Raw genomic sequence first — 15,146 nt, forward strand, 5'->3', positions numbered from 1 at the left:
CTTTAGGGTACTATGTTATCAGACATTTTTTGTTTGTCTATGTGTCCTCTATCCATACATACTACTTTAATCGTGCGCTGCGATTTTGAAAAAAAATCAAAATGGCGGCGGGTTTGATATGCCAGAAAGTTTCAATGCCCTTTTAAAATGCCTCTCTAATATAGATACCTCTACATTGAACAAATCATAATTATTATTATTTGATATTGATTTATTACCTTGAATTTTGTCTCCTTGGCACAGTGCTTCTTATGTACTACAGTCCGGTACAGGATTCGAACTTCAGCAGACACTTTATGAGTCTTCCAAAATAAGAGAAGTAGAGCACAGAATAGAGATGAACGAATTCTTTTAAATATCATGAAACCGATGTAGCAGGCAATCCAGCTATGAGCTATTATTATACCATTTAGCAATAATATTCATGGGTATGTATGTAATATGAAAGGTTTGGAAAATTCCATATAAATAAAAAAAACTACGATAAACAATAAGAAGATGCTCCTGCCCTAGTTATATACACTCGACTCCGTCTCAATGAACGAAAACTTAAGGCTGTTACTAACTCTGATAAACTATGAGTAGTCCTTGATAAGGTAAGCCTTGCAATGATTAATGACATAGGGAATTACAAATCGACTGAATATTATCTGTCGAGTGGTTTGCATTAACGTTGCGATATGTAACTGGACCATAAACATGCAAGGGGTGTACCTTACTGAAGTAAGGTACATGCATGTTAACTGAAGTTACAAAGTTAAAAGTCTAAAAATCAGTACTAATTCTAGAAATTTCTTCGAAAAGGCAATAGAATCCTTCAAGACGTTTCTGAAATTCCAAAAAAAAAAATAGACCCTTTATTATTTTGTGTGCATTGTACAATAAAGTGTTTTTATTTTATTGTTTATTTATTACATACTAGCTTCCGCCCGCGACTCCGTCCGCGCGGAAAAATTAAGAAAAATCAAGATTTATTTTTTTTCTACGTATTTTTCCGGGATAAAAAGTATCCTATTTTATGCCCAGGATAATAAGGTATAATTATACCAAGTTTCATCGAAATCGAACCGTTAGTTTTCACGTGATGCCTGAACATACAGACAGACAGACAGACAAAAATTTTTTTAATCACATATTTGGTCTTGGTATCGATCCAGTAACACCCTGCTATTTATTTTTTCAATATTTTCAATGTACAGAATTGACCCTTCTACAGATTTATTATATGTATAGATTTTATACTTAATTATTTTTACATTTTTACCAATGACAACCTTGTTGAAAATTCAAACGCTTCCTCAACAGACTTTTTCGTTTCAATTTATACGAGTTACATAATAAAACATTCAAAGAAATGGTGCAATTATAATAAATACAAGAATAAATACTAGAAAAAGATTAGTTTTTGTCAATTACCTAATCAGGCTTTAAGGTTGAGCCACGGACCATGAAAATCAATTGACAAATCGATCTCATTTGTTCTTGAGACACTGCAGTAAAAGGACAAATATTTAAAAACTTGTAATTACGTAAAGTGGAACACCCTGTATATGAATCATATGTTTATATAGACATTTGAATGATATCCATATGATAGGGAGTGATAGTCGTTAATAGTGATTTCTATAGGCGATACATAATATGAAAATGGGGAAAAAATGCATTTTTCTTGTGTTACTATTTGCTACATATATTACAGGTATGTACACAAATTACTTGAAAATTAAGAGGCTCGATAAATTTCAAAATTTTTTTGAAAAGAGTTCGTAACAAATATAGGTACTTATGCGTGAGTCATAAATCTATTTAAGTAAGGGCCGATTTTTCAATCCTTGGTTGAAATTTATCCGTCCAATAAAGTATTACACTAATATTTTGAAATGTCATATACGGACAATTAGAATACATTTTTGAAATGGTATGGTAGTTTAATTCGTTATTCGATGAATAAGTTTTAACCAAGGATTGAAAAACCAGCCCTAAGTATATTTATTATCCTTAAAAAACGGAACTATAATGTATAAGTATCTTCTCTTTCTAATTTATATCTCTATATATATATATAAAATAATTTATTCACAATGTTAGTTACCATACTCCTCCGAAAAGACTGCCCCGATTTTCATGAAATTTTGTGTGCATTTCGGGTAGGTCTGAGAATCGGCCCATATCTATTTTATGATACCTTTATGTGATAAGAGTAAGGCAAAACAACGTTTACCGAAAAGCTAGTAATTATAATTGCTGACTCTACCATTTTATAAATTTCGTCACGGCTGGTTTTGGATTTCAAACATTTTTAAACTACCATTTAGGTATCAATGTTTTGTATTTTTATGAATGATTTTAACGACGGCTTACTTACCGGAAACTTACCAATAATTGAATCACATTGAATTCTATATTCATATAAATATATAAATACATAATTATATAAACATATACATATTATATAAATACATAATTATATATTACATATTAATATAAAAAAGCAAAAGTTTGGCTGATTGCGTTACTCAATCACTCCAGAACTGATAAAATTTGACTGTGTTGTAGCTGAAACACATAATATAAGCTATAGAAATACTAACTTTTGTTCGTGGTTTTGTTTTTAACAAGGCATCAACCAGGATGAATGGCTAGTCATAGCATAATTTTTTATTCCTCAATACGTATATTATTTTTAGTCCCTGGCGTATAATTGTTATTAATTAATTACAATTTTAATTATAACTTTAGGTCGTTATAGCCTCGTTATAATTTAAAAATAATAAGTGACTGATTAATTTAGTTCATCATTCATTTTCACATTTAAATAGAAACCAAGGATAAGAATAAGAATAAGAATAAGAATAATATATAATTATTTAAAATCTATTCGGTGTTATGATCACGCTAAGATCAACAAAACCGCGGGGCACAGCTAGTGAAACTATATATACATATAAAGAATAAATAGATTTAATTTAAGTTTATAAAAAGAGGTTTAATTGAAATACGTTAATTAATTTGCAACCTTGACATGCGACATTAATAGCGACCTATGTCAGTTTTAACTCAATAAACTAAGCTTGAAGGTTTCAATCGCATTTGAAATAAAAGATACATACTTATATATTATATAATTATAAACTTTCTGCCAATGTTCTGCCCTATTGCCCCTTTTTCAGATTGCTTTCCATAGGAATCTACCTTGTGCCTTATCTAAAACATAAGCTGGATTGATAGAGCCATTCTCGAGTTTTACGCTTGGTAACACTTTAGGTGATTCATTTTTAGATATTAAAACAATAAATTAAAAAAAAAAAACTTTGTGGAGTACAAATTGGAGTACAATTGCACAAAGTTTTACGTAACGTTTAATTAAGTCAAAAACGAGCCTATAGGAGTCGCTTAACACTAGAGCGCTCGCGCCTAAAATTTTCCTTGAGTGCACGCGTGGGTTACATGTGTCACCCATTTCGACGCACGTTTTTTTCATAAAAATCGTAGTTTAAAAAGTAAACGAAGTATTTATTTACGAATCAACTTTATTTTTAAGTGATGATACAAAAAATATATCAACATTTTCTCATTTCACTTAAATTATGAGCTAAACATAAACCTCTATGAAAAGTAACCAATTTTTGACTTATTGTGATCAATCAGTTGTTTTTACTTTGGAAACTACAAATTTGGAAAAAATAATCATCTAATTATAAAGTTTAAGAATAAGTTGTTCTTATCCAATAAAATTTTCTTCATACATATGACATAATACAAATTGGTGATCTGGACAAATACGCCTATTTTACTTGCTACACTTTTTGCGAGTGCTGCGATCTCTCGCTCTTCTGTAAAAGTCACACCGCCCTTTTCCACCGCGTATAGGCAAATTCTGTACTGGAGGATATTCAGAAATGCAACAGAAGTCTGGCTTTTAATTTTATAGCTTTGGGTATGTTTCCTTTGGAAATTCGTCGCGTTATAAGGGCTTTTACAAGTTCAAACCCAGCCTCTTGCAAATATTTTCGCCGGATTGTCTTGACTTGGAGATTATTCAACTGGTAAATTACTAGACTACTAGATCCATAACCGACTAAATGTGACAATGGCATTTTATCTTTGTCTTCGTCAGACACACCGTCACTTTCCAGTTCCGTGCCAGATGCATGAGGTGAATTGATTGGAGTAGGAAGAGGGTTCTTGTGGGCTATTATCTTCTTCTTCATCCTCTGATGACGCACTGCTTTCCGTCAATGCCTCCTTCAGTCACCTACTTAAAGTCAAATCTTTCGATGCAGATGCCATATCAACCTAAAAAAATAAGTGTGTCCTAGCACTCTTATAAATTTGAACATAAAAGAATATGAGTATTTTATTTCGATTTTAGTTACCTATCTATTAATTAATTCTTAAAATTATAAATTTATCACAAAAGCAGTAAAAAATAAGAGTAATAATTAACTTACTTGAGGGTATACTTGATTTTCACTCGCAATTGTATGATTTCGAAAACTTCCTAGAACGCTCGCGCGGGAGACATGCGTCACCCATATACTTTAAAACATTCACAGAGTACACTTTGTTACACCAAGGAAGCTGGCGCGCTGCTAAAATGTCCGGTGATTTGTAGTCGAGGAATACCTGAGACAGCAACACTCAAGCACGATTCTTTAAAAAATTATTTAGAAATATAATACACTGGGTGACCTATGTCCCCCGCGCGTGCGCTCTAGTGTTAAAGAAATTAAAAGTTAAATGAAGTGTTTTTCGTCAATTATTATTACTGAATTATTAATTAAAATACAGATTAAATATATAAATATGTACAAAAGAAGCATAATTGTCCGTATTTAAGCAAAAAGGAACCACCCAGCAAACACGCACTTCTGAGATATCAAAGGATTTACAAAAACATTTGCAGCTCTGTTAGATGAAGTAAAATTAATATTTATTTTATTTAAATTCATTGATAAATTACTTATTTAAGTATGTGTATATAAATTTGCTCTGAATACTCTTAAACTTTCTAGATAATTAAGAAAATGTGCATGTGGTTCCTTTTAACATTTATCAATTGATAGGTTTTCTCTTATACAAAAAAGAACCACAACCCAGGGATTTAATGATATAAATGAAACTATGTATTTATAATATCGTAATAAAGCTTTAATTTAAAAGATATATAAAATAATACATATAGAGGATGTTTATTCGACGTTACCATCAAATTGGATTTCGAAATCCACCGTGTCTAGTTCATCTATGTGGTCTTCTATTGCATTATCACTAATAAGATTGTTATAAAAACTCTGTGCATATTGTGGAATGAGATGTAATATGGCCTGAATATCGCTTGAAGGTGAAGAAAGCTTCTCAAGAGGCATCGACGTATAAGGTTCTTCGTTATCTTCTGTAATAAAAAGAAAAAAGCTTTTAATTAAAACAATAAAGCCGCGTGGCTTTTATACGTAGATATATGACGACAGCAAAATATTATTAGTTCTTATAAAGCCGTGTCCCTACTAGACGACTAAGTATGTCGTATGGTACATGCGCCATGTACAAAAAACTGGCTAGGTGCGAGTCGGACACGCGCAACGAAGAGTTCCGTACCATTATCTATAAAAACGGCAAAAAAATCACGGTTTATTGTATGGGAACCTCTTAAATATTTATTTTATTCTGTTTTTTTAGTATTTGTTGTTACAGCGGCATCAGAAATACATCATCTATGAAAATTTCGATTGTCTAACTATCACAGTTCATGAGACAGAGGGACAGACAGACAGAGGGACAGCGGAGTCTTAGTAATAGGGTCTCGTTTTACCTTTTGGGTATGGAACCCTAAAAATCAAACCTAGCAAAAAATTAATTAATAAACTTGTTAAAATTTTCAATTTCGCGGGCTATGGCCTTGTTCCGGTCAAAACAGTGGCAGCGCGACTTTTAAAATCAAACAAATAATTATATGCGCTGAATGTACTGTACTGAATCTGAATCTAAAGGAACGTATTTTACCAAAATAGTAGGTAGGTACCTAGATCATCGACAGTTGTTTTTAAAACAGGGTTTAGTAGTTTCATCTCACAATGACAGATGAATCGTAACAAAATGACTCTTTCGACTCGCCTTCGTGAACAACAACAGTGTTGTTAAAATACGTAAATCCACACAGGATTCCTCTTGTACTTACTTATTAATGAACTATCTTTTTAAAATCACTCCACAATCGGGAATGAATCAAAAGTGGATAAAGCGTACATACCTGCATCTCATAGATTCAATAAGTACTTAAATGCATTAACTAAAACAACTTACCCGTTGTATCTTCATTATTATCTTCGGTGTTCGTCTCCAATGATTTTCTTACCAATTGCTTCCTTATTTAATTATTACTAAACATTTTCACATTTAATTTTAAAGGTAGGTAATTAACAAAAACAATAGAACTTACTTCGCGGAGAAAAAAAACGGCCGTCACGTATTCGAAATACTTCGCTGAATGTCACCTATAATGACAGATGTTCGACGTTTTACTTTAAAAATTGGAGTTTTGCACTTTGAGCTATTTAAGACGTAATGAAATACGTTGTTTAAAGATGAGAAGCATTCTGCATTGTGCACAAGTTAAGGCATTTGGTTCCGTATAGCGATGATGGGTTTCAGGTTGTTTTACAATATTTATTTATGCATGATAGAACCGAATGCTTGTGGTTTTATTTTGCAATAAAAAGTTACAATAAAATTATGAATTTATTTTACGCATAACCATACCACAGAAACCTGGTTCCATTTTGTGTATTAAAAATTATTGTTATTAATAGAAATATGTGTAATGTATAATGGTACCAAGTATGTGCGGATCTGTTTTGTATAAAATGACATGATAGTAATATCGTTTATTTGTTTGAACAAAGCAGTCCCGTGGTGCTGTGGTTCGGTTTTGCTTCATAAGTATTATTCGTTGTTGCTGGTGGTTCCTTTCTACTTTTAGTATACCTTGTTTCCAAGGTAAAAATCATGTGGTTCTTGTTTGTATAAGAATTTAGACCACTTTTAAATGAGTATTCTTCAAAAAACGTAAAAAAGCAAATTTGTCGAGTGGTTCCATTTTGCATAAATACGGACAATTTTGCAACAATTAGGTATTACTTTTATCAGTAGATACCTACTGCACATTTATGATTATCTTGTGATTTACAATCCCAAAACATTATTTAGATTATCTATACTAATATTATAAAGCTGAGAGTTTGTTTGTTTGTTTGTTTGAACGTGCTAATCTCGGGAACTACTGGTCCGATTTGAAACATTCTTTCGGTGTTAGAAAGTTCATTTATCGAGGAAGGCTATAGAGTATAGGCTATATATCATCACGCTAAGACCAACAGGAGCTGAGACACGCGGGTGAAACCGCGGGGCTCAGCTAGTTAGAAAATAAATATTAAAACATAATATTTAATGCTCTATCTTTGAAATCGATATGCAGGTATTTAAATGATAGAATTCGTTACTAAGAAATACTTTAATAAAACACTTTTAATGTTTTTTTTTTCGTTTATTTTGATGTTTCGATATTCGCGTAAAATGGACCACAAGCTAAACAATTATTATACCTGAACATAGTAGGTATCCAATTTTTATAAAACTCAAAAGTGTAATTACTGACTGACTGACACATTTAGGTATCTATCAACGCACAGCCCAAACGTCTGGACGGATCGGGCTAAAATATTTTTGCATGCAGGTAGATGTAGGGACGTAGGCATTCACTAAGAAAGGATTTTGATCAATTCTACTCCCCCGGGGGTAAAATAGGGGATGAAAGTTCGTACCATGAAAAGTTATATTTTCCACGCAGGCGAAGCTGCGGGCAACAGCTTGTTGCATATAAGTAAGGTAATACCTATGCACTATCATTTTATCTTTAACAATCTATTTGATTTAAGTGTCATTTCACTTTCTTATAAATAGATCAAGATAATACGTACGTTAGGGAATACCCGTCTTAATTCTTAAGGATACTAATATGATTAGATTGAACTTCTAAGAAACTGAATCTTTAGGCACCAATTTCCTGATAATTATTATAGGAACCTACCTTATAGTAATAATAATAAATAAACCCATAAAAATTTAGAGTTTACCTATGAAGTTAAAAAATTATACTTATTTTCCGTATTTTGTAGTGTATTCTGTCGATAATGAGTGAAGAAGTTTCTCAATCTAAAATTATAGAAATGTTTAAAAAAATAGTGTCACCCATACAGGCAAAAGTTAAAATTGGCACAATGTTTTTGATCTATACGATATTTAAAACTATTTTAGATTAGATTATGATAAATTTTAATAGATCCTGCACCAATAAAAATACCTAATATAATAATAATTGTATTTATTTTATTAAAGAAAGATTAGGTTCGTAGAACGCCCGTAATAAAAGACAGGAAATAGTCTGGCGGATTATTTAATAACATATTAAAAACAAATACAATGATTATTAATTATTATAAGTATATAAAGACCCATGTGTGTTGTTGATAGTATGAAGTATTTTATCAGATAGTACTTATCTATTAACGAGCTTACGATGGAATTATCGATCGAATGTTTTGGCTATACATTGGCATAGCAAAATATTTTAGGATATCTACAGAAATAAACGATTTATAAAGATTTCTACGATAACCGCCATATTAATGTTAAACAAGGAATAAACCTAGATCATATTACTAGATACCTAATATTATTGGTCTAATAATAGCCACATCGTTTATTTGAAATTAGGAAATACAAGTTTCTGATTTTTCCATTTATAAATGGGATTTCCGGTATAGTTAGGTCATTTTTATGTATAGGCTATAATCATAAATATTTTACTTTGAACTTAATGTAAAACAAATTAGAGGGCTAATAAACCATAATTAATTTTAGGAAATAATGCTCCTTCATACTAATCGATTTATTTATAAATTACTTACACTCCGTCCTGTTATTTTAATATTAATGATAAGATTGTAATCTATCCTTCTGTAGCTTTCGCTGATAAGGGAATGCCGTTTATATTAATAGTTCTACCGTCGCTTCTATCAGTTCAGTGAGCCTCTTCGAGACTCGAGTGGTGCAAATAGTAATTAAAAATTTGCCCAAATTAATTAATTTCAATCTAAATAATAATCATAGTGCCTCAGTTACAATATGATTTACAAATTGTTCTTATGGATAAATAGGTATTTTCGCTTTACTCTCTCATAAAGTAATCTGTGAGTTATTTTTATTCATTATCATAATTTGGAAATTAACTTTTAATAGTGACTAACTAACCAATATTATTGGCATTTTCAGCCGACGACTTGCAATGCTACGTGTGTACTGACTGTGAAAATGACTTTGAAAATAAGATTGAAACCTGTGTGGATACCAGCGTAGGAACGACGACGATTGCAGACTCAGATACGACTACAACTTCATTTACAATCGAATCTATAGCAACTACCGAAAGCTCAATCGCTACAACTACCATAACCGAAGGTAGTACAGTAGGTGATGGATCTGTGACTAACCCTACTACATCTCTTCCGGTCGAGACAAAACCAGACAATGAGCAACCACAATCGACTACATTGATTATCGATGGCACAACTGTACCAATTGAAGGCTCCACTACACCATCGGATATCAATGAACAGACTACAACATCAAATGAAGACGCAAGTGTAACAACTGAAAACACCAAAGAGCCAGAAACAACGACACAAAGTGTAGAATCGACGACTCTCACAGCGTTGGATACGACAACAGTGTCTATTGATTCAGAAATATCAACAGTTGAAGATGTTACAACAACAACAGTCTCTGTCGAAGAAGGAAGCGAATCAATTCCAGACAATAATGGCCAACCAGAAGACTCCAATAACGTACCTACAACAACTACATATAGCAGCGTCAATAATGAACCCACAACACAAAACTTAGAATTAGATACCTTTACAACGCCTACAATTGTTAATGTTCAAACGACACCTATTCTGGAATCAGACATGAATACAATGGAAAGCCAAATTACTACTTTAAATGACCAAAGTATAACCTCAACGGAGTCTATCGAAGTATCAACTAATAGTGAGTCAGATACTATTATAGAACAAACAACAACTCCATCATCGGCTATAAATAATGAACCAACAACACCTATTTTGGAATCAGATACGACAACAGTAGCATCCGATACAGAAACTCCAACAATGACAAATAGAGATTCGACAACATTAATATCTAACGGTGAGCTAACAACAAAAACGTCGATAGATACAGACATAACAACTAGTAAGGAGCTAACAACAACAACCGATGTTTTAGTGGAAGATTTAGGGAAATCAAATATCGACCCACCAAGTGTTCAGGTTTGTGAACTGTTCTTAGTATTTGTAACAATATAGTTCCTTTTCTTTATGATAACACCTAAAAAAAATAACATTTCGTTGCAGATGGTTGATGAGGCTAATAAATACGGTTCACGTTATTCTTTTATTAGAACCGTTCGTCAAGTTAAAAATGATGTAAGAAGACCGCGCTGTGTTGTCACTTCTTACCAAGGTAAATATTATAAGTATATTGGTATAGTGGTTATATATAATAGTAAATATAATAAGTATATATGGTATATTATATCTTATTTTAGTGTGTATATTATATATTTTTAGTATCATCTTTTTATGTTTAACTTTTTACTCACCTCCGCTGTAGTAATATTGTTTTTCACACAATCTGTTGGTTGCCTAGAAGAGATTACTTGTTAGTAATAAGGCCGCCCTCTGTGTTGTTTGTACTAGTTTAAGTTCTATTGTACCTACTTTTGTTATGTTGGCAGCACAATAAAGTGTTTTAAATAAAATAAATAAGAACATCCAGTTATAAGAGATAGGTATTCAACTTAGAAACAGAACTAATTTCATGAATCATTCGAATATTATGTTTGACCTTTGCTCTATATATTGCTCTGCATTCGCCGAAATCATAACAAGCAACATCCCACATTCTGCAATAAGCCACATGGACTAGATTATATCCACGTACATTGAAGCTTTTGCAGTTTGTATCTATCGATTAATTTTCGATGACAACATAATTCACGTTATACCCAACACATTATAATAGAAGATAACAAATTACCGCAAAATTAGATAAGTAGTTTCAGCAAATTTATATTTCTACCAAGTACTACACCAAAGGTGTACATCTATACAAACTTTCGACTTTAAAATATTTGTAAATCTCAATGCAGAATGAATGTGAAAGCTTTATAAACGGTTAGACTTTTCTTTTTAAATTATATGTGCACGAGGCATGTACATTGGACGTGTATTATAAATAGCAAACCAGACTTTGTAGAGACCGGAGAATCACAAAATATACAAAATAGATAATTGACAAGAATATAATATGATTGTTTCATTACAGACCAAAACAGAACTGTCGTGATGCGAGGTTGTTCATTCGTTCAAGAAGATGACCCTATGGAACACTGCAATGGACTTTTGGGTACAGATCGAACACAAAATCTGAGCCGATGCCTTGTTTGCGACCGAGATTTATGTAATTCAGCGAATAAAGTATTTGCTACTATTACAATGCTAATGATTGCACTTATTTCATTGCTATAAGTGGCATTGCATTAATTGTTTCTTTATTTTTCTATAATTCGATCAAAATTAATTAATTGGTGAAATTGTTATTGTGACTGCTGTCTTTCAAGTATTAAAATATGCTGAGCAAAAAAAATATTTTGTTTTACAAAACTCCACTGGTAAAATATAGACTATATTTAACAAAATGCGTAGATAATATAATACCTAATGTTAGATTAAAGATAAAAATAAATTATTTTATTTAACTAAGAATTATTGAATAATGACAATGTAGTTTAAGTAGTAATAAGTCCTGTTCCTGTACATATACATTTATTTATTGTTCTCATTTACTATTTTTAATAAATTAAATTATACACCACTGAGTTTTTTTTTTATTTAACACCTGAGTTAGTACTATTATGAGAAATTATAACATTATCACTATACCTATTATGTTAATACATATAGTGATCACAGATAATATACATTATACCATACCATAGAATATAGATAATATATACCTATAATATTATACTAAGTATAAACTTTTACCAAGGATAAGATAAATAAAACCAATATGTATAATAATTCAACATATTTCATACAACAAAAAATATGGCACTTTTTTGAAATCAAAAATACATACCAACAAAGTAATTAATTAATGAGTAATTAATCCATTTTTGGTCTGAAAAGGACATTTGCCACGATATATAAATAAATATGAAGTATACGAAGTCTAGTCTACACAGCCAATCATATTCGATTGAAAAAGAACATTATTCATGCACTATAAGAACTAAACAATTAGATAACGAATGCGTTTTTGGCCCTTTGAGCATGATGAATTTATCGATAACATTGTTATAAGCCTTTATAAAATATCACGTGAACGTCTGAGCGTTGGGTTTTCAGCAAGATGTCTAGAACATGTATACTTTTTTCAGCATGCTTCGCTTTTGGATTCATAGCTTACTCGAATGCTATGCCAGGTAAGTAATTAATCAAAATTTTGATTTAGCTAATATTATATAGATGGTAACTATTGTTTTATTGATTTTTGTGATTTTATATACGCTTATAATATCCGATGAAAGAATAGCCTTTAAAATTTGGGATGATATTTATTTAAGAAATTAAAGAATCCAGCAAATAATCAATTTAACAGAAACACAGCACTGAATTCGCTCTGCGCCTCAAATTTTTTCCTTTTTAATTTTTCGCAGATCAAAAATTTAACAACGACAACAACAATTCTTTTGAGAAATTGGACAACGATACCGACAGAGTGGGATCCTACGCACAGGCTTCGTCTATGGGTGTGGCTCAAAGACCCCAGAACACACAATATGCTTTTGTAGAATGCTATTCTTGTACCGACTGCCCAACAGTTGACGAAATGACACCGACGAAGTGGTGCCCGGTGTATTCTGACGTTACCCCCCGATGTTTGGTGTATGCTGAGAAATATAGATGTAAGTTGGTGTAGAACAGTCCTTAGTCACGTTTATATCTCAATCTAGTAGCTTCAAAGAGCTGCTTTATATTTTTCTTCATATTTGTTTCAACCATTAGGTATAAATGTAAACTCAAGTTATTGAATTTCGTTGTGATTAATCTTATTTACCTAAGTATATATTTTTTTGGATGATCCTTGTACACGGTAGTTTATGTATTAAATATAGTTACAAAAATCTAAACTCATCAAATTAAGTTTCTCTTACATACATAGTATGTAAAATTGTTATTAAATATTATTCTTAATTAATGTTTCCATTGCTTTCTAGATCTAGACAGGCCCTGGTATATACGTGGCTGCACAACAGAGAAAGGCACTTGCGCCGAAATCCGAAAAGCCCATGCACAATTCCCAGATATCGTCAAACTATTGTTCTGTGAAGAATGTGACGGCAACTTATGCAATACAACTAGTGGAGCAACTATGGTAGATGCTACCATCGCTTTCATTATGTTGGTAGTAACTCCTGTTTTAACGAAATTCACTCTCACATAAAATGCTGAAGAAACTTGATGGTGCATTTACACTTTCGTGCGAATAGCGAGCCGAATGATCACGCATAATGTGTAAACAGTGCTCTACAGCTCTAGTTATTTGTTTTCAGATTCGCGAATTCGTATTAAGAGTAAGTATTTGTGAATAGTGAACGAACACGAATGTGTAAATCCACCATAAATTCATAGAAATTTGAAAGAACAAATATAGATATAAATAAAAATATTATGATGCTTACTGATGATTTTATGATCGATTTCTAATGGACTTTGAACTGATTTGATTTAGTAACGGTTAAATGTAAGGTCTCAATAGTTGTTACTTCATTAAAATATTTCCTACAGTCCTTGTTTTACTATATACCCATAAAATAAACATATTATAACTAACAAATTTTTTGTTGTTTGATAAGGTGTAACATTTGTGTTAGGTGTACCTAAAGTAAAATGTAACCTAAGTTTTAAGACTCTGATAAGGAAAAAATATACAGAGAAAAGATATGCAAGTTCTATTATAAAAATAAATATACCTAACAAAGTCGACCTATAAGAAAATAAATTGGGATAATCTAAGCATACAAAATAACATTTCATTCGATCGTTAACTCGAATTAGAATGAACTCGGAATCAAAATACACCCATCGTATGCCAAGAACGTATTTCCTATAAACTTTACCAAAAATAAAACTTTTTAATAGCTTTCTCATTCAATGTTCTGTAATATTGATACTATTTGATACTGAAATAACATAAAATTTAAAGTTTAAACATCCGACAATTGTATTTGGGAATTGGGATGCACGTGTTCCGTTCACACATGTTTAACAAGTAACAATAACAAATTTTAACGGTATTATTTGAAAGTAGATTGTATTAAGATCTACTGAAATGAATTATGCTATGACAATATTACTTTGGTGAAAATCAATAATGTTTATTTAAAAACACAAGAAAGCTTTGTAACGGAAAAACTATCAACAGATTAGCTTTCAAACAAACTCTCAACTGAGTTTAATTTAATAACTGATGAGTTATTTTTATTAGATTACTAGATGGCTATAAACTAAATAGTAAATGCTGTTTATATAATATGTACTATCAAATAAACAGGGATAAGAAATGTCTCGATATTTATGGGTTTGCTTTGCGTAAACAGCAAACTTTCGTCCACCAGAAAGTGTTTGATCAGTTAAATCTGGGTCATCAAAACGAATCGCTGGCAACACGCACCACATTATAATGAAGGTCTCTGACCTGAGGGAGACTGTCCCGACTGTAAAAATGGTTGTTGTGAAAATGTTTTTTCAGCCCTGATAAATTGGAAGGAACTAAGGGGTAGTTTTGACCTACTTATTCCATTACGTTATGACATACTTAAACCTTACAAATCAGTGAGTTCTTTCGTTAATATTTTTTTCTTAAAAAGCATTTGCTACTTAGCAATACTGATAATAATTAGTGGTAACATACAATTTCAAATGAATGGAAATGAAATAGACTGTTGGTGTTTCAAATTA

General features: G+C 31.5%; 2 protein-coding genes across 2 annotated transcripts; both read left to right on the forward strand.

Annotated features, from left to right (window-relative positions):
• Positions 1 to 1,490: 1,490 nt before the first annotated feature.
• LOC123698147 (location of vulva defective 1-like) lies at positions 1,491 to 11,994 on the forward strand. The gene is made up of 4 exons (XM_045644745.1): positions 1,491 to 1,699; positions 9,331 to 10,388; positions 10,473 to 10,581; positions 11,446 to 11,994. Exons 1-4 carry the CDS (start codon positions 1,642 to 1,644, stop codon positions 11,646 to 11,648), a joined length of 1,428 nt encoding a protein of 475 aa, XP_045500701.1. The 5' UTR covers positions 1,491 to 1,641; the 3' UTR covers positions 11,649 to 11,994.
• Positions 11,995 to 12,506: 512 nt separating this feature from the next.
• Positions 12,507 to 13,705, forward strand: LOC123697968. The gene is made up of 3 exons (XM_045644543.1): positions 12,507 to 12,607; positions 12,842 to 13,090; positions 13,403 to 13,705. The coding sequence occupies exons 1-3, from the start codon at positions 12,535 to 12,537 to the stop codon at positions 13,627 to 13,629; spliced, it is 549 nt and encodes a 182-aa protein (XP_045500499.1). The 5' UTR covers positions 12,507 to 12,534; the 3' UTR covers positions 13,630 to 13,705.
• The last annotated feature ends 1,441 nt before the right edge of the window (positions 13,706 to 15,146 follow it).

Source organism: Colias croceus, chromosome 15 (assembly GCF_905220415.1).
Source record: "Colias croceus chromosome 15, ilColCroc2.1".
Lineage (NCBI taxonomy): Eukaryota > Metazoa > Arthropoda > Insecta > Lepidoptera > Pieridae > Colias > Colias croceus.

Excerpts from the sequence above, each read along its gene's own strand:
- LOC123698147 (XM_045644745.1), top strand. The coding sequence starts at position 1,642 with ATGAAAATGGGGAAAAAATGCATTTTTCTTGTGTTACTATTTGCTACA. Across the intron at positions 1,700-9,330 it reads ATTTGCTACATATATTACAG|CCGACGACTTGCAATGCTAC; the intron begins GTATGTACACAA and ends TGGCATTTTCAG. Across the intron at positions 10,582-11,445 it reads TGTTGTCACTTCTTACCAAG|ACCAAAACAGAACTGTCGTG; the intron begins GTAAATATTATA and ends GTTTCATTACAG.
- LOC123697968 (XM_045644543.1), top strand. The coding sequence starts at position 12,535 with ATGTCTAGAACATGTATACTTTTTTCAGCATGCTTCGCTTTTGGATTC. Across the intron at positions 12,608-12,841 it reads TTACTCGAATGCTATGCCAG|ATCAAAAATTTAACAACGAC; the intron begins GTAAGTAATTAA and ends AATTTTTCGCAG. Across the intron at positions 13,091-13,402 it reads GTATGCTGAGAAATATAGAT|ATCTAGACAGGCCCTGGTAT; the intron begins GTAAGTTGGTGT and ends ATTGCTTTCTAG.